At 44.2% G+C, this 23,309-nt stretch overlaps 2 protein-coding genes across 14 annotated transcripts in view; one reads left to right on the top strand and one right to left on the bottom strand.

The window, feature by feature from the left end:
* GDAP1 (ganglioside induced differentiation associated protein 1) overlaps positions 1-15,860 on the bottom strand; it is a 46,079-nt gene extending 30,219 nt beyond the window's left edge. For 3 of the 9 annotated variants that reach the window (XM_081816161.1, XM_081816162.1, XM_031026947.2), the window contains exons 1-2: positions 15,653-15,858; positions 15,079-15,290 (exon numbers count right to left, since the gene is read on the bottom strand). Coding sequence is in view for 2 of the 9 variants with exons in the window: in XM_031026939.2 (XP_030882799.1) it covers positions 15,079-15,081 (3 nt within the window). In the remaining 7 variants the exon portion in view is untranslated. Of the gene's footprint in view, positions 1-9,215; positions 9,382-15,078; positions 15,291-15,652 lie in introns of all 9 variants that reach the window. The other 6 variants (XM_081816159.1, XM_081816160.1, XM_081816158.1 and 3 more) reach the window with 4 other exon arrangements.
* Positions 15,861-16,086: 226 nt separating this feature from the next.
* Positions 16,087-23,309, top strand: part of JPH1 (junctophilin 1) — an 81,718-nt gene continuing 74,495 nt past the window's right edge. For all 5 annotated transcript variants that reach the window (XM_081816156.1, XM_081816155.1, XM_081816153.1 and 2 more), the window contains exons 1-2: positions 16,087-16,657; positions 22,200-22,959. In XM_081816156.1, coding sequence (XP_081672282.1) covers positions 16,279-16,657; positions 22,200-22,959 — 1,139 coding nt within the window. In that variant the 5' untranslated portion in view covers positions 16,087-16,278. The remainder of the gene's footprint in view (positions 16,658-22,199; positions 22,960-23,309) is intronic.

Raw genomic sequence — 23,309 nt, 5'->3', positions numbered from 1 at the left:
GTTACCAGAACACTTGAAGATTCTCACTTGCCTCCATCCCTTCACTCTTCCTACTAAGACACTCCCGTTCTGTGACGTGGAAGGGACTACATGACAAACCGCAGATATTCCTATTAAGGATACAATGATACAGGGGCACAAGTGACAGCTCCTGGAAAGTAACTATATAGAGATTTTCTAAATGGAGAACATAGACACATAAGTAACTAATTACCACATGCATTACAAGATGTCCCAAAGGGGAGTGACTCTGACTTTACCACTAGCCCCTATTCATTGCCAGTCAGTCAGGCTAGTCTTCACCATGGCTCATAATCCCTCCACGTTAGCTCTCACCTGGCTGATCATCTGCACTTGGCAATCGTTCGACTCTAGCTTTGCTAACACGACTCTTCAGGCTTCATGCACCCTGACACAAATCACATTTGTGATGGACACGGAAGCAGAAAACATAGGGGAGGCAGTGGGTTGCAGGAGCGGCGTGAGGGGGCTCCAGAGCCAGTCGCCTGGGCATGAAGCCCCGCTCAGTCAAGCTTCCATTCCTCTATAAAATCAGGATGATAGGAGTAGCCCCCTCAGGTGTTGCTGCGAGAACTAAATGAGAAAACTGTATGGAAACACAGAAAGACTCAAAGGCTGAGAACAGGGGCAGAGAAATTTAACATCACTCTAGCACATTTCCTTTGAATGAGTTGTGGTTCACCTCCAGTCTGGGCTGCTCACTCTGAGAAGGTCAATACGCAGGAGTTGTGCTCCAGATTCGGATGCTTCTGGCTGCCAGCCGGGGAAATACCTTTTCAATACCCAGAGTAGTATTTAAAGTGTACTATCAGCTGTCAGCTTGGAGAGTTTTCACCTGAAAAGTCGATACACTATAGAGCTTTTTAAATAGAAGCACCTAAAACAAGGCCTGATTCTTAGTGTTAAGAAAGTGATAGAAATATATATTATCTGTGTAGCTTTTTTGCCCTGATTTGTGTTTTTGTCTTTCCTCCCTCTTTTCGGTTGAGTATTTCTGCATTCATTTCCACTGACGGCAGAATAACTAAATGGAGACCCATTTCCACGCATTTCCTCTTAATTTTGTCCCTTTCCTGGTAATTCAGGCACCTCCCGGTCTGATACAAATCTCTTTGGGGTAAATATTCAAGTCTCCATTCTCCCTCTCTCTGGTGGTGGGAGTGCACGTGGGGAATAGGTCTAATTTTCTGGTGCCTTAGTATTCACCTGACCTCAACAAAAGGGACATTGGGTTTGAGAGCCTCTGGTCCTCACCGGCCTGCCCGAAGTGTCTTGCCCCACTGGATCTTTGGGACTTGAGCTCTGGCCTTGCCGCATGTGCTAAAGGGCTCATGTCTGAGGTCACTTGTGGTTAGTCGCTCCAGCATGGTCCAGCCCCATCAGCGTGTGGCCATCTACCCCTCCCCAACGCTGACTCAATCTTGTCTCTAACTGATCATCTGGAATTCAACCACATCTTCCGTCCGGTCCCTGCTCTTAGTCCCTCATCTATCCCGTTGCTGATGGGATGGGAAGACTTCTGACAACTTTGAACAGTAAAATTTAGTTGACGTTCCATATATACCAACCTGATCAATTAACAACAGTAGACTCCATCATCTTCTGCCTTGTCAGGAAATGCACATTGATTTTACTGCCTGCTCTTTGCATTGGAAAATTATACAAACTGCCCAGTTTTACAGAGTCCCCACTCAAATTTCTTTGAAAGCTGTTCTTTATGTGCATGAGGGCAGGGCTAAGCTTTCCCAGAACCCTTAATATTTTCTTCCCACACTCCAATGGATGGGTTTGTGTACCTGACTTGGGAGGCTAGCGCTATAAGTCTTTTTCAGCCACAAGGCCTGGGAAGCAGAGACATCTGTGTTGCCTCTTTCTGATCTTGTCTGTCCCAAGTGCCATAAGCAGGAACCATGGGGACTTGTGACCACGTCCCAGTTGGTCTCTCCTTACACTCAAATCTTAATCTCTCTTGACTCCACACCAAACCTTGGATTCCAATGATCCCTTATGAGACCGTTAAAAGAAACAATTCATCTTGTCCCCATGGCTCTATGAGAAGGAATGGTTTCCTCTAGGAAGTCTCTGGGAACAATCCACTCTCATTTAGAACAGGCTTCCAAACAGAAGTCTACAAAGCCACGGGAGTTCACCCAAGTATTCTAAGGGGTCTGGTAATTCCAGAATTTTCCATCACTGGTTTCAGTGGCTGATCTTGTATTAATGTTTAGGCTAACTTTGGCACTGAGTCTTTCTACTTTAATTATTTCTGACTAATGAGAAGAGAGGCAGACCTAATGGCAAATGAGGCATCTCTACCAAGCAATAGTCAAATGGTATGCCAGGACACTGTACAAGGAAAGGCTTCCTAATAGATCCCATAGAGGAGTCTCCAAAGGCATCAGCATGTGCTGAGTCAGGAGAAGCTATGCCTCTGTGGGAAGTGTTCTAATTTTTTAAAATGCAAGCAGTGATTTCAATTCATCAAAACATCATCTGTCACATTAAATTCAGGTTGTTAATTTCAATATTGTTTTCAATTTATATTGGCTTATGTTGTAACTAAGCTAGAAGTATATAGAAGTATACCTTGTTTTAGGTTTTATATATTTAAGCACACATATACAATGATCACACATTCAGATAAAAATAAAATTATTTAAACCACCGTAGGAGGGAGGCCTAGATAAATTTTTGTTTTCCTTCAAAAGGTATTTGTGCATTTCTCAAGATTGAAAAACACTGGTCTGTAGTAAGAGGGAGTCACATCTTGCTTCAGGGTGTGTATCACAATCAACAAGGAGGGGCTGGTGCTTGGCACCGATTTCATATTTTCTTTCCAATACTACCCTTCTTCCTCTTTTTTTTTTTTTCTCTGCCCTACCCCCAGCTATGGGGTAAGTTATAAAATAGTCACCATTTCTTACTGACCTCTTAGAATAAGATCACAAACAGGCCCTCCTCCCTGCCTCCTTCCCCACCATCATCTCTCACCAAGATCTTCTCCCTTGCTCAGTGAGCCTCAGCATATTGTCCCGTTTCAGTCCCTTCTATGTGCCAAGCTCTTCTCTACCTCACAGTTGTTTCCTCTTCTCCAGCTGATCTCCTACATATTTTCCAGGCTATTTCCTACTCATCCTTCAGAACTTAGCTTAAATGTCACTTTGTTAGGGAAGTATCTGAGCATTATCTGTTGGAATGATGGATGGATGAGTGGGTGGGTGGATGGATGGATGGATGGATGGATGGGGAGGCCTTTCCTCACCTTACAATCTAAATGGAAGTGTCATTTGATATTCCTTTCTGTAGCATTACTTTTTCTTCTATAATACAACAATTTTCAATGATATATTGACTGAGTATCTATCCACTCCCCACCTCAGTGGACTGTACATTCCATGAGGGCAGGTCACTAATGACTTCATACTCATTAGAAAGAACTCCATTCAGAAGGCACTCACTATGTGTGTGTGTGTGTGTGTGTGTGTGTGTGTGTGTGTGTTGAGTATATGAACAAAAGGAAAACCTGAAGATTACCTTAACATCACTAAGTAACTGTAAACATTTTAAAGTCTTTTAATTAATGGACTACATTAACATGGGACAATCCAAAGAATGATTAAATTTTTAGGAAAATGATACATTTTGGCTTTTGAGATGAAAGAGAACCTCAAGCTGAAACAGCCCTTGCATACAGCCAGCCTCATGGGACCCTAATCAAAGACAAAATAGACACTATAATCCGTATGAAAGTGACTATAAAGGCTATTTATTTTTTAGTGAAATTCAGTTATTGCTCAGACACAATGGCTCTTAAGATATGTATGATTCAGTAGTCACCAAACCATTTTCACATAATAGTTTTTTTTTATTTAACTGACATAATGATTTAAAAAAAAAAAATCTAAAAGAGGTGGTTCCAGGATCCTCTGAACACATATTCTTCCTGTGTGTTTAACCCTAAGGCCCTCCTATTTCAACAGAGCTCTAAACCCCCAGGAGTGACAGACAGAAAAACCAGCTAATCCAGGTGCCAATAATCAGGAATGAGCAGGGGGCATGTCCGTGTGTCCAGCCGCCACAGTGCCCAGCTAGTCCAGGGCCACAAGGAACTTGCCAGCAGAATTAAGGCTATTAATTCTAAACTGTCTGGAAACCTCAGGAGCTGGGGCTTGGGATACTTTGCTATATGGTAACCCTCAGGCCTTCCCAGCTTAGCCCAGACCCTGTGCCCTGCTGCTTCTCCAAGATGGATGAAGGAGACAAGCCTCTCGAGGCCAGTGATCCCTAAAGACAGCATAACTCCCTGAGTCAATGCTCCAGAGATGTTGCGGAAGGAATGGAGAACTTACAAGTCCACCAATTGATTTGGTCTAGAGTTATCAGATTTTTGTTAAGGTCTAGATTTCAAGACCACCCCATTCATGGCTTGCTTTATTTTAGAAGTACTCACTGTCTACTGTACAATTCTCCTCAGGAGACATGCTCTTACATAGTACTTCTGAATTTTGCTTTTAAAATGACGAGGAGAATATTATTTTCAATTGTCAAAGCATTCCAAAAGAGAATTCGTGCAAGAAAGACAAACTAATGTTAGGATCTCTAGCGTCAGGCAACATTGAATTTGTTTTATCAATTTATGGGCTGTAAGGCAGTCCACGGGAAGGGATACCCTACAATAATGTGTCCCTGAAGAACACTCTGAGTATTTATTAAAAATACAGATTCCTGAGCCCCAACTCAAACCCACTAAGTCAGAATTCACCAAGGGAGAGACCTGGGCATGTGTATATTTCACAAGTATCCCCTGGTAATTGCCATGAGGGGAGTTTTGAAAATTGCCCTACAAAAATGATTTTTCATCAGAGAAATACATTGGGATCATGGGAAAGCTCTCAGAATGTGTGTGATGGGGCTTCTCTCAGAGATTTTGTGAGGGAAGGGTAGAGCCTGAACAAGCATCTTTTGAAAATGTTTACCAAGGGATTCTTACCTGCACTCTGATGAAGTATCAGTCCTAAAGAAATATTTACTGTGGATCTGAGGTGTGGAAATGAGGCATAATTTAGCCTAAGCTGTTAACACTGAAGAAGAAAATGGTGGGGCATACTTCCTTCTAGAAGGAGCAAACCTTTTGGAGCAGCAAACACAGCAGGACTGACACACCAGTATACAGCTGGAGGTTTCTAAGTGTCCACTCTGCCACAGTCAGGCAGACAGCCTATGAATTATTCAATCGGCTGGTGAGTGAGAAATCACTCATGCCATCTGGATTACCCAGACAGACAGTCTTTTTCCATTTGGGACACTGTTTTTGAGGGTTGTAAAATTCATTAGGTCCACTCAGAACTGCACATGTTACTGCATCATATGCCAACTAGAATATGTGATTCTAGTCCATCACATACAAAGTATTGATTTTTAAGATAACGTGCTAAGATGCAAAGGTTGATTACAATTTAATTATCAATAGGTATTACAATTTCAAGGTTCAAAATAAAAGCAAATCAAAATGCTCTTCAGGGAGCACTGTCACCCCCTCCCTTTATTTTTCTCTGTATCTTTACAGGTTTTTACACACATACAAATAAAGATAAATACAGCATGTTACATACACTATTCTGTATTTCGCTTCTTTCCAGCTAATAGATCCTGGGGATTTTTCCGTATCAGTTCATAGAGAACTTCCTCATTCTTTTTTAAAGACCATGAAATCTGAATCTCAATTCGATTTTAAGTTCGGAGTCAGACACTCATCTTTCTTTGACCAAGGCCCACCTGTAATAAGTGTGTGAGTATGTGTGTGTGCATGTGTATGTTTATTTTTAAAAGATCACCGGGATGATCAGTTCACCTGTCAGTTCAGGGCCTCTAAGAAGCAGATGCCGGGGCAGAATTAGACATACAAGAGAATTACTGGGGGAACACACATGAAGGATAGAGACCAGAAGAAGCCGGAGTAGGTGGGGAAAGCTCAGAGGTCACGACGCAGGTGTGAAACCCGTGAAAGGAAAGAGGGAAGGAAGGAGGCTTGGGTAAAGAAGCCTCAGACCGCAGTGTAGCCCTGGAAAGTTTCAGCCGTCGATAGGGAGCACAGGAAATGTCAGCCTGGCAGAGGCGGTGTTGAGAAGGAATGTCCAGCACTAGCAATCCCACTGGTCTCAGTTACTGGCTAGTGACGGTCTAGGTGGAGCATGGCCACAGCATGAATGCCGCCGGGATCCAAAGTTACAGCAGCTGGAGGCTGCTGAGCAATCTCCCTCCTTGCAGCAAGTTCTCTTGCAGGAAGATCTGGCAGTACACGGCCAGGGCACTACCATCTCTCCTTCTACTGAAAAACGTCATCTTCTCCACGCACATTTGGGGAGCTCTCTTCTTAGGGGAAAGCTTAGGGAAGGGAAGGGAAGTCGGTGCGACAAAAGAAACCCTGTCACTACGGTAGGCCTTGGGGCTGTGAATAGTTATCTTCTCCCTCTTCCTCTCACCATTCTAAATCCCCCTTACCCTGAGCTGCCACAGCAGCAGGTTTGGGTGGTTTACCTGGTGGTGTGACCCAAACCTTCATCCCTGGAGGGTCCAAACCTTGGTAAGCTACGCCCTTCTCAGACCAGGGTTGCTGAAAGCGTGCATCCATAGTTACAAGGGATCAGTGGAGTACTGGGAAGTACCCGAAGGACCACCTGTGTTCCACACATTTTCCCTTCTGTCCCCATTGTATGAAAGCCTCCTCCTGCTCAGAATTTGCAGTTTCAACAGGACTCTCATTTTGTCCTCTCACAAAATTACTTCCCCACTGGAGACCTTGCGGAGCCCAGAGTTTCACGGGTAGGAGAAACAAAGACCCTGAATAGGTCATCGGATATGATGTTGAGTGAAGTACTCTTGCATCCACCGCTTAGTTCCTGGGCCTATGGGTTCACCCTAGTGAATTTACTGTATCCTGCAGGACACTACTCAATCTCTGCAGATTATTACCAGCAAACTGGAACTTCAGCTGTGCCGTTAGGAGACCATTCCACCATTCTGTGGGGCTGGCTCCTCACAGATAATAGAGGCATGCAGTATGTAATATGTAATGCAGCATGCAATAAGACCAATGGATCCCATGGCCAGGGCTCACTTTAGGACCTCATTCATTCTGAAGTAGATCACCTGATCATTTGTGATGTTATGTGAAATTCCATGATGGGCATCAGGTATCCCATAAGCTCCTGGATAGTGGTGATGCTGGCTGAGGTTCTGGGGGCAGAACAGGTAAATCCATACCCAGAATAGGTGTCTATCCCTGGAGAGGATAAACCACTGGCTCTTCCAGGCTGGAAGGGGCCCAATATATAGTCACCAAGTAGATGATGGGTATTCTCAAGGACTAGTCTCTGTTGCTGGCAGGTTGGACAATCAGAGGCAGCATTTGTTAAATCGGCCTTGATAAATGTGGGTCCTTCCTGTTGGGCCCACGTATAACCTCCATCTCTGCCACTGAGGCCACTAAGTTCACATGTCCCTTGTTCCAGATCTAGGATGGTTGGCAAGGAAGGATGGCTGACATCAACTGGCTGAGTCCTTTGTCTGCTTGGGTTTTCAGTGCCTCCCCAATGCAAGGTGATGACATGCAACACAAAACTCTTCACATGTCATGCCCATTCCCATGCCTCTACCCTAGAGCTCCATGTCTCCAATCTTCCAGTCCTTTTCCTTCCAGGCCTCTGACTATATGGCCAGGTTGTTGGCCATTACCCCAAAATCTACATACATTTCTACCTCATGCCACTCTTCCTTCCATACAAAACAGATGACCAGGTTTACCACTCACAACCTGCCCCTTAGGAAGATTTTCCCTCTCTAGAGGCTTTCAAGACCACTCCCGAGTGCAGCCGCCATTCATTTTCAGCTTCATCCACGTACTGTGCCTGTCCATCTATAAACCAAGTGGAGGCTTCTCTTCCTTTTTCAGCTTGTTGTATGGAATTTCAATCTTCCCACAAGTGAGAGCCAAGGAAGGGGTGCTTACTGCAACACTAGGGGACCCAGGGGTCTGGGCAACCTGCTCTGGTAGCTTATCATGTCCTCTGCTCCCACTCAGCTTGATTCTGGATATACCGTGTCCAACCTACAGTAGACTGCTTTGGGTCCTTCTGAATTTGTCTTGGCAGGTTCAACAAGACCCCGCTTATAATAGGAAATTCTAGATGACTGGTCAGTTGTTGTCCTATGGTCAAGCATTCCTTTACTACCAAGGTCAAGCAACTTACCAGGACCTATTTCTCAAAAGAGAGATAGTTCTCTTTTGCAGATTATATAGCCTTGCTTCAGATCCCCCATAGACCTGTATGGTGACTCTTCCACTGGAGCTTGCCATAATCTCCCTATTGTATCTTTTCACACCACTGACACCAAACACCCACACGAAAGGATCTGCCTGATCATATGGCCCAAGACGCAGGGCTGTTTGCAGCACAGCCTGAGCCTCCTGCAAAACTCTTTCCTGCTCTGAGCCCTCTCAAAGCTGGTAGCTTCCATCCATGGCTCTCATCATATAGGCTGCAGCAGTTTCGTGTGATCTGTGTTGCTTCCGGGACCCAAGAGGGCTATCTTTTTTGTAGTAGAGGCCACAAGATGCAGCCATTTGCCTTTTACTTTGGAGGGAGCATCGCAGGCAGAATGTGGCCTTGTTGTGAACACCACAGCAGACCTGAAGTTGTGGGAGCCGGAGGCTGGCTGTCAAGTACCCTCCTCACTGCAGGGTCTCTGTAAGGGGAATCGGAGTGGTGCCCTGTATGGCCACCCCATGGGGTGTTCCTACTTCTTGGTAAGCTTTACAAAGTGCTTGCCATGTGGAAGTCATAAGTAAAATGCAAAAGATGACAAAAATGCTAGGGCATGTTTAAGGAGAGGACGAGGAATTGAAGCTTTATCTGGAATACAATCAGCATCTGAAGAATCCAATGAGGCTTCGAGGCGTGCCCGTGGAGGTAGGTTGTGGATTGGAACAACAGCACTTGGCAAGGATAACACATCCCCCCCAACCCCGCGTCATTCAGTCAGAGGACAGCCTTTCCTACTGCTGGCTATTGTTTCAAATCCCATTCCAGGGCTCTTGGAACGATTCATTCTCTGACTATAACTTACTTTTCTTTTACTGCCTAATTGATTTTTTTCCCTCTCTTTCAGTTATAACGCATTTAGCTGCTACTTACCCCTTAGCTGTGTTTTCCGCAAATTGTGTGCCTCCCTTCTTAATTCAACTTGTTACCGAAAGGATAGCTCATCAATTTTCGCAACTTTTAACATCTTAATACCAACACTCCCATGAGCCCCAGGTGAGGTGCAGCGGTGTTGAATCACGATATTGTACACCTGAAACTAATATTTCACTCTATGTTAATAGGAATTTAAATAAAAACTTTACCAAAAAAAAACAACACTTCCAAATACGCCTTTATATTCCTTTGCCACCTTCAACTGTGCTATTTCCAATGTTGAGTTGCCTCAGTATCTTCTCATTTTCAGAATAAAGCACTCTGACCTTCGATGCAGCATGAGAGAGCTGCACCCATCATCTTGTGTCCGCAGGTCCCAGGAGGTCTCCTTTTCTCACAATCACAGGCATGGGTTCCCTTCATTCCCTCCCCCTGTAGGGTGGCTCTTCGTGCAAAAAGGTCATCCTATGTCAACATTGGAAGGACAGCCCTTCTACCCACATGCTTCCTACAAACTATCATAGCCAACAAAACCCCTCTGTCCTCTGAGCTCCTAGGACCCTTGGCACTTATTTGCTGCTTGTAGCTGTCTCCCTTGTCCCTTAATTATTTTTCTTTTTTCATCTCCTGCCTCTTTAGAGATACTTTATACCCTTAGGAGCAAGGTCTGAGCCTTATACTTCTCAGAGATGTGTCTCCAAACGTAACCCAGGAATCATACATACATGCACACAGACGCGTGCACACACGTACACTTTACGTTTTGCTTCGGGTACTGGGGACTCAGTACAGACCTGCAATCCACTCTGTGTCTTCAAGCTTACTGCCTCTTTTAAGTCTCCCTTTAATCTGTTTTTATCTTTGTCATCGTGAGAACTTTCCTGAAGCCCTCCCTGAGCCTCATCATTGGACACGTAGGCTAATCTCTGCCCATTAGGAAGAGCAGGTAGAGAGCCACAAGGGACAAGTCATAGGACGAAACCAAAGCACTGCCCTTGAGACTTAAAAAAAAGGCTCAGCTGGTGTTTTTATATCTGAATTAGACTATTTCTAAATTAGACTCTTAGCCCCTAGGGCAGGATTGCCTAGTTGTGTAAGGTAAGCCAACAAGTATCCAGCAATTATACAAAATCCTGGTACTAAGAAGCTAATGCGTAGAACACAAAAGCCAGCCTAAAATTAAGGAGACTAGGAAGGGATAAGAAGAAGAACACACAGGGAATGAGACAGCTAAAGTGGCGGGAGAACAAGAGAGCGAGCAGAGGTAAAAGACATGGGTTTTTCAGAAGCTGAGGGAGAGAGTGCTCACAAGTTTCGAATTCACAGCTGCCACTAGGAGGATAGAAACTGAAGAGATGGGGCACCTGGGTGGCTCAGTCGGTTAAGAGTCTGCCTTCGGCTCAGGTCATGATCCCAGGGTCCTGGGATCAAGTCCTACATTGGGCTCCTTGCTCAGCGGGGAGCCTGCTTCTCCTTCTCCCTCTGCTGTTCCCCTTGCTTGTGCGTGCACGTGTGCATGCTCTCTCTCTTTCCGACAGATAAATAAAATCTTAAAAACACTACCTTAAAAAAAAAAAGAAAGAAAGAAAGAAACTGAAGAGATGCCCTTATATCTGTCAGCTAGGAGGTCCCTCCTGGCTAGATAAGCTTCACCAGACTAATGAGGACAGAACCCAAATCGAGTGGCATGAGAATGAGAGGTGGGATATGTGAATGTATATGATATATGTGTATGATACTTGAATATATAGGTTATATGAGTGTAATACCCTTTCAAGGAGGTCAGCAGTTTCGAGAAGAACAAACACAGAGGACTTGAGGTGAAAGCAGCACCAAGAAATTAGGACTGTTTTTATGTGGAGGACACAAGAACATGGTTGTTGGATGGAAAAAAAGAAATTGCAGCATATTCAAATGAGAGGAGGAATTGACCCAGAACAAGGAGAGGAAAAAGATATCTGGAGTGGGTGGGGAAAGGAAGAAAATGAGAACCATTGATAAGTTTTGTAGAAAGAAAAAAGAGGGAGGATGTTCCTGAGTTAGCTCTCCTCCTCTTGAGGGAGAAGACAAGGCCTCTGCTCAATAGGAAAGAGCTGGGGCTGAGCGGGGCTCAGGTGACAGGCATCTGGAAGTTGCCTGGGAAGAGATCTGCTGTGTGTGTGTGTGTGTGTGTGTGTGTGTGTGTGTGGAGGGATTGACCTGAGGCTTGCCCCCAGGGTTTGCAATGGCAACTGGTACATCACATGATTGCCTCCAGAAGGGGCTTCCTAGGAGCAAGGGATGAGATTAGGGATGGGGCAGGCACCAGGAGGTCATTTTGGAAAGCACAGCGTGATATGGCCTTTAGGCAGAGAAGGACTAAAAGGACACGTAGCATATGGAAGGAGTAGAGACTTTGGCAAGTCAATGGCTTGTTCAGTGAGTGGGAAAGACCAGAGAGTGTTGTCAAAGAGTAGGATTGTAAAATTCCAGTTTTCAGAGTTGGCCTACATCTTGGTCCAAGTAAGGTCCACGCTGGGTCTGAGGACTTTAAGATAAAGGTCATGGCACTGGGAAAGACAATGGACTGTGAGGCAGGATGAACCTGCTCAAGACAATGACAGGGGACAGTGTGTGGGGCAAAGAGAGCATGAGCCGCCAGTCCTGGATGCACATGGGGGAGCAACCTAGAGAAGATAGAGACAAGAGTGGACCACGGGTGGAATGAGTGCACCATGCAAGTCTCCATAGGAGGCACTACTGAATGGCTGCCAGAGAGAGGAGAAAATCAAGGATTATTTACTTACTGACTAATTTATTCCTAGTTTTCGACTTGTATTACCCAACTGCCTTCTGAACATCTCCTCTGGGATATATTTCTGGATCTTCTTCTCCTTAGTGAACCTATCTTCCCACCTCTCTAATTTACTTTTCTTTCTCCATTTCTTTAATTCTAGACAGTAGCATTACCATTCATCTGGCCAGCTACTCTAAAAAAATAAGAAAAGTCCCCTTCACCAGCCCTGCCTGCTCTCTACCCAGCCTGCTTCCTTCCCCCATTTGAAAGCTCATCCTTGCTCCAATAAAGGACAGTAATAAAGAGAACCACCCGTAGTCAGACAGACCTGGTTTGAATCCCAGCCAGACCACTTCTACCTGGAATGATCTTGGGCACATAAATGTCTTAAACCTGATTTTATTCTTTGTAAAAAGGTTATAATTCTAGTATTAATCCCATGGGTTATTATGAGATTTAAATGAATTAATGCTTGTAAAGAACTGAGCACGGAATCAGTAATTGCCTTCAAAGTTGTGAAGACCATTAATTTTAGAATTTTCTCCCTCTTTTGACATCAAGTATTCTGCAAAGCTTATAACCATATTTCTTTTGTGTTTATTGTGGATGAATTTCTTAAGTCATTACAAATGCTTTATTACAAATGTGCTAATAATAATCATTTTGATTGGGCGCCTGGGTGGCTCAGTCAGTTAAGCGACTGCCTTGAGCTCAGGTCATGATCCTGGAGTCCCGGGATCGAGTCCCGCATTGGCGGTGGGGGGGGGGGGGTCCCTGCTCAGCGGGGAGTCTGCTTCTCCCTCTGACCCTCCTCCCTCTCGTGCTCTCTGTCTCTCATTCTCTCTCTCGCAAATAAATAAATAAAATCTTTGAAAAAAAAAAATAATCATTTTGATTTACTTAATCCAGTAATTTTAATTGTATGTGCTTTTTTTACACATCTTGAAGAAACACACTTTAGACAATAAACACCTACAGATTAGTTGTCATTTGTAAATTTTTATCAAGAATTTCAATAATTAACTCTAATATGTAAATAAAATTAAGTCACTGATACATTTTTAAACACGCCTTCATTAGAAAATACTAAATTCTAAACAAAACATACTCACCAAAAAGTTGTTACTAGACATTCTCACTCAAAACGGCCTAAGTTTTGTTACAAAATTTTGGAGAATGGAAGCCTAGCATAGCTGAGTTTTGAGCATGGGGAAAAAGAAACTGCTCAAGTGGTTGTCAGCCCCTGGATTTCAATGGCCTCCCCCACCCCACCTGTCAAACCAACATTCACATTCTCTTCTTACTAATCCCTCCTTAAAGCTAAATTCAACTCCCCCTTATCCAGGGCAAAGGTTCAGAGTGAGAGGGAAAATAAGGACATGACTAACCCTGACTAGTGAATTGCAACATTATTCCACTGCCTACTATCTGCTCTGCCATCATCCTCAGCACCTCTTCCTCTTCCTAGTTCTCTTTCCCAGTCTTCTCCCACCATTGCTATCAAACCTGAACACTTACATGAATGAACACATCAGTGTGATTGGGGAAACATTCCACTGTGATGGCAGCAGGTAAATGGAAGCATGGCTTGCATGGTTACTTTGCCAAAAGTTCTAGAAGCTACCAAAAACTCAATACTAATTTTCTTCCACGAAGAGAGCCAATGGCAGACTCAGGTTAGGATTACGATTAGTTGAAATTTTGTATCAGATATTTGGTGTATCAGATATCTTCTTTTAATGAAGATGCCTTCCAAGGAAGACATCTATTACGGATAGCAAGAGATAGATTAAGAGATAAATGGCCCTATCTTTTTGGCTCCCCAAATCTCCATATTCTATCCAAATGTATGTGCATCATCATCCCTTGCCCACCCACCACAGATGGACTAGACATCCATCACAGAAGCCAGAAACTTTCTCTGTGCTAGTTTATTTCAGAAAATCTATCATTTGCATGAGAGCTCATTAGGAAAAGTAAAAAAAAAAAAAGTTTCCACCGTGCTTGCAAACAAAAACTTAGCCCTGAAATATTCATATATGGATCCTAACACATATGGGCGTAGATTAAAAAAAACAAACAAACAAAAAACAGGACAAAGGTTACTTCATGAAAAATTCAGTTTAAAAAGAGGAAAAAGCTGTTGGCTTGAGCAACCACAGTTTTTCATATCAAACAGAACACCAAAATAGATGGCAATGTGTCCATCTATGCTAGCTCCTGATCCTGGCGTATCCCATAACAGAGAGATGGAATTATGGTTCAGCAGCAAAGACCTGGGCCCTCGTTTTCCCAGTGGCCTAAATCAATCCCTAGTCTAGGACAAGATGCTGAGCAAGATGCGTAATTATTTCAGGCCAGTAGGGTAAGCACTATTCCTGGCAACTCTGCAGGCAGTGCCATGGATGAGGGTTTCTAATTCTCTTTGGTGATTTGGTTCTGTGTAAACTGAGATTTTTCTTTCAGTATTTCAGCCAGATAAGCAGGAAAGGCCAGCTCCAGTCCTGAGATAGAGCCAATCAAGGTCAATTTCCGTTCCTTTTTCTGCACAGTTTAGTCTATTTTTCCCCTGCTCCCTATCCTGACATCAGATCATTTTTATCTGATTATCAAATACCTACTGAGAGAAACTTTGGCAGCCTCTGGTGCTCCGCCACTATCCAAAAGCCTCTCAGCGTAAGGAATATCATGAAATCCCTGCAAAGCACTGCCCTCAAGAGGCCAGCCTCAGACCCCAGGCTATGAACCACAGAAAGGTGTCCCCATAAGTATGTTGGTGGTTGAGACCAATGTCTGCTTTCACTAGAGACAATACTGATTCAACCTGCCTACTACCAAATCTCTAATTTTTGGCTTTGCACTGTACCACAACATACTCAAGTTAATATCTGACATAGGAAGACAAAAACAAATCTTGTCACTCCCATTTGACAGATGGTGAAATAGAGGTTTGCAAGTTTAAGAGAGTTGCCTAAAGTGAATTCAACAAAACAGTGTTGTAGCTGGAAAGTAGATCAGCTGACACCTGTCCCCAGTTTTTTAGGTCACGGGCTTTTTGTAAGTTTAGAGCAGTGTTTTACTTACCATATTCCACCTTGAGATCTTCTATTTACTTTGTTAAACTGTGGATACCAGTGGAGAGGTACCAGGTGTACATTCCAGACACTTACACAATATCCACAGACTGAGCCGTCTGCCTGTTGGATACATAGCTCCTGGCTGAAGAATTTCTAAGGTTGTCAGAAGAACAAATGAGGCATTAGGGGCTCTGATGTGAAAGGAAATTGCATATACCCCTGCAAAGACAGATTAAAAACATCCTCTTCATTATTACAAATAAAAAGCTGACCCATTTAGTCTGTGCTTTTTCAAATTACATTGCTCTCCCCCTGTATCTTCATTAAATAAATGCAAACACATGTGCTTAGAAATGGGTAGGTGTAAAAGAACATTCTGCACAATTTTATCTAGGCTGCCAGAGATTTATATCACATGCACACATATATCTAGGAGATGTTAATTCATGACGACAGCTGAGCATGACAAATGCAACAGTACACAAGTTGGAATGCCGAGAAAAAAAAAAATGCAACTACAAACCCCATGCAAACAAACACGCATACAGGAGTTTTCCCTCCACACACGTGGTCGCACTTACAGGAGCTTAACCACTTTGATAAACCCCAACACAAACACTGGAGCCTCCGCCGCCCGCGAGCTGCCCCCACACATGCAGCCGCACCTTCGTCTACCCGCAGGGATTCTCGCGCGTCCCCGGGTACACTCGCCCTCCCACCGGCATGCCACTGCGCGAACACACGCGCGCCAACCGCTCCCCGCGCCCGCCCGCCGGGGAAGCGTTGGCTCCCGGGGCTGGGGGCAGGGCCGGGTGGGGCCGGAGCGCCGCGGGGCCGGGCCTCCGCGCCCGGGGAGGGGACGAGGGGCGGGCGCGGGGCGGCGCCCGGCTCACGTGGGCGGGCGGGAGCAGCTGAAGGTCCGTTCCGGAGCCTGGGCTGTCCTCTCGCGCGCGGCGCTGGCCCGGGCGGCGGCGGGGAAGGAGGCGGAGGAGGAGGAGGAGGAGGAGGAGGAAGGCGGCGGTGGCGGCGGCGAAAGAAGAGGGGAGGACGGGGGCGGCGTCGGACTGGAGCCGAGCGGCGGCGCGAGCTGCCCGGGGCGCTGTCGTGAGCTCGCCCGCCGGGCCCCCATCCCCGAGCTACACCCTGCCGTGCCCAGCTCTGCCCGCGTCCGTGCCCCCGCGGGGAGCGCGCCGGGGCTGCCCCCCGAATGACGGGCGGAAGGTTCGACTTCGACGATGGCGGCACCTACTGCGGCGGCTGGGAGGAGGGCAAGGCGCACGGGCATGGCATCTGCACGGGGCCCAAGGGCCAGGGCGAGTACTCGGGCTCCTGGTCGCACGGCTTCGAGGTGGCTGGAGGCTACACCTGGCCCAGCGGCAACACCTACCAGGGCTACTGGGCGCAGGGCAAGCGGCACGGGCTGGGGGTGGAGACGAAGGGCAAGTGGATGTACCGGGGGGAGTGGTCACATGGTTTCAAGGGGCGCTACGGGGTCCGGCAGAGCCTGTGCACCCCCGCTCGCTACGAGGGTACCTGGAGTAACGGGCTGCAGGACGGGTACGGCGTGGAGACCTACGGGGACGGAGGTGAGCAGCGTCGCAGGCGGCTCGGCTGCTCCCTGAGCTGGTGCGGTGGGCTTTGCCCAGGCTGCGGGGAAGCGGGGAGGACGAGAGGCGCACGTGTCCGGAAACCCGCCAAAACACCTGGGGAAGCCTCCCACCCATCTCCCGCGCCAGCGTTGAGACGCGACTAGTGCGCGGGGGGGTTTGATCTGACCCGGTTCTTGGAACGGGCAGTGTGTCCACACCCGGGGGAGCAAGGCGTGAATATACCTGGCCGGCGCCAGCGCTGCACTACCACCAGGAGGGAGCGCCGTCTGGGTGGGTTGGGCAGCAGAGAGGACGCTGTCACTTGAGCCCGTCACATTACGTTCCTGATCCCTCCCTCTCCCGGCCGGGTTTGAAAACACCACTCCCGTGGAGTTAGAGCGAACGCGCTGGGCTTGTGAGGCTGGCGGTCGGTGCTGACCGCTCCCCGGATTGGTTTCACGTGGAGTCGTATTTCGCTTCTGATCCTCTAGTTGCCTAAAGATAGAAGCCAGAACCCCATAACTAGGATGTAGGGGAGTTGTACCTTATTTGGAGTGCATTTGGAAACATCCTAGCTATGGAAGTGAAGAGGCCACCTGATGCAGGTGGGGCTCAGAGGGTGTGGGTTTCCCTTCCCGGTTTTCATTCGGTTCCTTAAAGTAGTGGTTTTCCATCAGGAGAATCGTAGTCCTTGTTGACCTGGAGATCTCTGGGCAAGTTACTAGGAAAATGTCTTAGAAATGAACAATGAAGTCTTCGTTTTAAGAAATACATTCGAACGATACATTCCTACAGTTGCTAAGTTAGCAGCCACTTTACTCCAGAGAATGGCAATATGGAAACACCAAATTGCACTAAGGTTGTATGACCTCAGCATGCTAGCTAGCTATGAACAAAATTCACCCGATTTTAATATTTAACAATTTTGCAAAATAAATTGTGTATAGAACAGGGCTGAGTTCCTCCACCCTTTTTTTTATTTAGGAAAAGAATCCATTACTGAAACAGGTGTCAGAACCTGATGAATTTACTTGTGTAATAAGCTGAGAAGGATGAATAGCTTATGCTTTGGCAAAATACATTTTCTGATGATAAACATAATCATAATTAATTGAAAAAGGTTAAGGGAGGCAGTGTCAACTTTTGTCATTACACAGCTTAGAGTTGAAGGGAATTAAAAGGATCCAATTAAAAGTTTCTCCAGCCCACTGCATAAAAGCTTATACAATTTGTACACTTCACTTACTCAGAACACTTGGGCTGTATTTCAAATGCAAAATGGTAGGATTCAATGGTAGAATTTGATAAAAAAGGACATCTCTTCATCCTACGATATAAATAAAGGATATGGTTCTCATGGATTAAAAGGAGGGGAAAAAACTTTCTCTAATACTTTTATATGAGCTCCAGGAGTCTTGAGTTTCACTGTAGTTAATTAGGGCCCTTAAATGTTCTGAATGGGCATATAGTGCCTTGGTTGACAGCCCTATAATATGTTAGCTTGTGATTGGATTTTATTGGAGGCCCTAGGTCTGTAATATAACTAAAGTCCATGCTCAAAAGTAGAACGCAAAATTTAGTTTCTAAATGTGCGTGTTATTTTATAACTTCTTAAGAAGGCCAAGGATAGTTCTCTTCAGTTTGGGAAGGTTAAAAATAAATTAGTCTTAAATAATAAATAAGTCTTTTAAAGTTACTACTCATTAAACAAAATCTCTGGGTTTAGAGGATTCATTACACTTAGCAAATACACACACACACACACACACACACACACACACACACATATGGCACAATGAAGATCCTCTATGTATGTGTTGTAGAAGCTCAAATACGTGACCAGGATGACTTTATGGATAATCTGCCTTCTGATTTAAAACTAACTTTAAAAAATTTCTAAACCTTAAAATATGTCATCACTTTAGGACTGGTTTTCCTTTTCTACCAAAGAAAAGAAAAAAGAAATCAAATATGCTCCCAATCAGGAAGGAAAAAGAAAACCCTTAAAAATCACTTTGTCTACTATGTGCTAGTTGATTTTCTGCTTTCTTTCATATGTCACTTCATTTAATTAGAAAGTTCCTAATCATAAAATGGGGGTCTAAGTAGAAGTGTATTGCTATACAGAAGTTTTGACCAAGATATGAAATTTCACCTTCCCTATTCTGACTTAAGAATGAGTTTATTTTTGTCTCTGCGCTACCACCTGTCCATCACTGTGCACCCTTTGTCAAACTTAGGGAAAATCTGATTCCATGTATTTTGTGACAACATTAAACTAGAAGATGAAGTATTAATTCCATATAGAGAGTATCACCTGACTTATTAGTGATTTGTGTGTGAAGTGTTGCCAAAACTGCCTGAATATTAATTAAGAATAAATTAGTACCGTACTAATGAAATCTAAATCTAGGTGCCCAGAATTTTTTGCATAAATTCTGATCTGCTGTACCTCATTTTTTTCCACCAGTCATAAACTACTGAAAATATCTAGGAAGACACATTGCTTTATTAACTATGTGCATACTTGCATATACCCATTCATTGCACATGAATATAAGTTTGGCATAGCGCAGTCTACATTTGACTGGAACTCATTCTGAACTGGATGCCTTCCACTACAAGATTATGTAGTTAAAATGGCTATATCTAGAAAACCAGCTCCCAGATGAAAAAGTCATAGAACATAATTTAAGGCAAAACCTGTAAAAATAATTTTTACACTTGTGAAATATGCATCTTTATTTGAGGAATGGAGAGGAACTAATTAGAACTTTATTTGGACAGCAGAGAGAAGTTGGAACCCACCTGCTTCATAAAAAAAAAATAGAAGCCCTTTTTTTCCCCTAAGTTCATTGACTAAACCTATTTTAAATTTCAGATGAACTACTAACAGTTTGACTGTAAATTGGTTTTTAGCAATTCCATGGAAGAAGTCTTCCATATACTGTGATTTAACAAAATAGGATGGGAACATGGCCAATGCAGTTGCCCCGCCTCCTTTCCTGTTTGACAGTTAAGCAGAGACCTAAACTTTCTAATTACCACTGTTGCCTTAAACTGCTTGGATTTTCAAGCAATACTTATTTGGAAATTCTAAATACTCTTCTTACTTTTGGAGATACCAGTTTAAGGAAACTACTTGTTAATTCTCCTTCAGTGTTAAACATTTACTAAGATGGTATGGTTGCATTTTCAAAGTATAAAACTTTCATCAAATAGCACCTTTGGAAACGTTCTTGCAAAATTAACTTGTCATTATGTAGAAAGACAGGAGATGATTATAGCATTACTTGCTATTTAGACAAAATATTTTAAAAACAAGGTTGTTTTAGTATGTGTAAGTCAGGTTGTAGAACTTTTATCCTAGAACTTGTATTTTATCTAAATAGGCAGAGGGAGAGTCAAAGTTGAAATTTCCTGATAATTTAATTCCCTTCCCTGTTAAGGTGATGGTATTTGGAAAAGGCTAATATTCAGTAGGAACCTTATTAACCTGGAATGTTCTATGTGACTACCTTATCCTTTGGGGTTTAATCCTTTTGAGAAAGCTGTGGCCCACCTACCTCCTCAGAAGTTCATAAAAGTCAGGTTAAGACTTTAACATTTACCCAGAATAGGACATTCATAGTACCAGACCTACTTAGAATTTCATTGTTGTCCTGCTGTTGTCTGTTTATATGACATAAATATATCAGACTAAACAGAGAATATAGTCTTGAAATTTGTCAAAACTTGATTTTGGAGCCATTACAGTTTTAAACGCATTGAAATAATCAGGCCGTATTAACACAATGATATAGCATAAATAGCTCAAGCTTTTAAAAAGTAAATGGAAATCTAAAATGAAATGAGAGGTGACTGCAAGGTAGATCTATATAATCAGAAACTGAAAGAGGTCAAAAAAGACTGTAACCATGATTTATTTTCTGAGTTATGATGAATAATACAGAAGTAATTACGTCTTAAAATCTCCACATAGCTTCTTTGGGGGGGGGGATACTATAATTTAAAACGCCTTTAATTAAAGGAAATCACCTTGATTTTGAAAAGAAAATTCTAAGTTCCCTCTTATTTTTTTCCCCTAAGTTCCCTAATTTTAATATTCAGTTTTTCATGTGATTTTTTTTTTAAGATTTTATTTATTTATTTGACAGAGAGAGTCACAGCGAGAGAGGGAACACAAGCAGGGGGAGAGCAGAGGGAGAAGCAGGCTCCCCGTGGAGCAGGGAGCCCGACGTGGGGCTCGATCCCAGGATCCTGGGATCATGACCTGAGCCGAAGGCAGACGCTTAACGACTGAGCCACCCAGGCGCCCCCCCAGTTTTTCATGTGATTTAAAAAGCCACACCAGGTTATTTAGCAAATTTATTTAATAGAAAAACTTACCGAACACAAATGCTTTAGAGATTATCCTATTCCTAAAATGGCATAATATTCATTGAAAAAGTGATCTGGTATCAATAGAATTTTAAGGAACATGGTCAAACACACCTTTGCTCTGAGATGAATTCTATACTGTTAGTAGTGGAAGTTTTATTCTGGCCTTAATCTCAGTTTTTCTAGGAGTAAATAGTATATTCTTTTGAGTCATCATAGCTATTTACTATGAAGTCATCAAACACCTACAGACCACAGGGCACATAAGCCATGAGACTGGAAATTTTGTGTTTGCTTAGGAGGTAATCCTGCCCTCAGAGTGCTTCTAGTCCATGATGTGTTTCATTATGTAGTGTCAGAGACTAGGGGAATCCGTGAAGAGAATGGCGAGGAGAAAGCAGAAATTTGGCCAGTAGTACAGGACAGATGTTGACCGTTCGACCTGGAAGTACAAAATCTTAAATTGCCCATTTTTTCATAATGGTTCGCTATATTCAGGATATATACAGTATTTGTCAAATCACTCTTAGCTCCAAAAATTTCTCCCAAATCTACATAACAAGCCTAAATATTAAAGTTTTCCCTACCCTAAAAAAAATGGTGAACATGAAAGAAAAAAAAAATGTAAGATAATCTGATGGCCCATGTCCCGAGTATTCAGGTCACCAATAATGTTAAGTCTTTGAGCCTGTTGGAATGTTACAGTGACGGGTCTAGAGTTTTTAAAGGTTTTCAGCTAAATGAGTAAAATTAGAATAAAATTCACAAATAGAACTCATTTCATCTTCTGTGACACTGCCTTCCTTTGGGGGATTTTGATGTGTTAATTTCAGAGGAGAAAAGTTGTTTTCTAATGATCACTCTTTTTGTATTAGAAAGTAGTACACTCATATAAATTTTTAAATGAAAAGCAAAGTTGCCAGACTATTGGAAAATGCTATGCAATTACATTAAAACCATAGACACAAAATTACAGGGCGGGAATTCACAAATGGATGAAAAGTAGCGCTTAGAGTTGACTTGGAAATGTGTGGGATCTGACCATGGGCCTGCCTGCTCTATGCGCCAGGCTCTCCCAGGGCGTACCCCGGCGCTTGCAGCCAAGAGGGCACCCCTTCTGCCCCCGACTCACGCTGTGCTTTCTCACGGTCTCTTGAAGGTACCTACCAGGGCCAGTGGGCCGGCGGCATGCGGCATGGCTACGGCGTGCGCCAGAGCGTGCCCTATGGCATGGCCACGGTGATCCGCTCCCCGCTGCGCACCTCCATGGCCTCGCTGCGCAGCGAGCAGAGCAATGGCAGCGTGCTCCACGACGCCGCGGCTGCTGCCGACAGTCCCGCGGGCACCCGCGGCGGCTTCGTGCTCAACTTCCATGCCGACGCGGAGCTCGCGGGCAAGAAGAAGGGCGGCCTCTTCCGAAGGGGCTCCCTTCTCGGAAGCATGAAACTTCGCAAATCTGAATCCAAGTCTTCCATCTCCAGTAAGCGCAGCTCGGTCCGCAGCGACGCGGCCATGAGCAGAATTAGTTCCAGCGATGCCAATTCCACGATCAGCTTCGGCGATGTCGATTGTGATTTTTGCCCCGTGGAAGACCACGTCGACGCCACCACCACGGAAACCTACATGGGCGAGTGGAAGAACGACAAGCGCAATGGTTTCGGCATTAGCGAGCGCTCCAACGGCATGAAGTATGAAGGCGAGTGGGCAAATAACAAGAGGCACGGGTATGGCTGCACCGTGTTTCCTGACGGCTCCAAAGAAGAGGGAAAATACAAAAATAATATTCTGGTCCGTGGAATAAGGAAGCAGCTTATACCAATAAGAAATACAAAAACTAGGGAGAAGGTGGACAGAGCAATTGAAGGCGCGCAAAGGGCAGCTGCCATGGCGAGAACCAAAGTGGAAATAGCAAATTCAAGGTATGTAAATGCAGGGGGCGGTGGTTGTGCTGGTCGTTCACAACAGTGGGATATCAAATAGTATGTTTGTCATTTTGTTGTTAACATCACCAAAGAGCCTCTACAACTGCCAGAACCAAAGTTAGAAAACGATGAAGTGCAATGGAATGAGTCGGAAATGTACCTGCACTGTTCTGAAAGGCCATCATCACAAAATGTTGAAGGCACATTGAGATGCCCTTCCTGTTGCAAATTATTTCCCTAATACGTCAGGTCGTGCAGACCCTATCTATGTACATTGTCAGGAATCCAGAAAGTTATTTTTTTGTTTTTGTTTTGTTTTGTTTTTTGAGAAGGCATCAAAATCTAAA

The sequence above is a fragment of the Leptonychotes weddellii genome, chromosome 4, assembly GCF_054177405.1.
Source record: "Leptonychotes weddellii isolate Sample4059 chromosome 4, ASM5417740v2, whole genome shotgun sequence".
NCBI classification, from domain to species: Eukaryota; Metazoa; Chordata; class Mammalia; order Carnivora; family Phocidae; genus Leptonychotes; species Leptonychotes weddellii.
The sequence above is the reverse complement of the archived record's forward strand: the minus strand, read 5'-3'. Positions and strand labels throughout refer to the sequence as shown.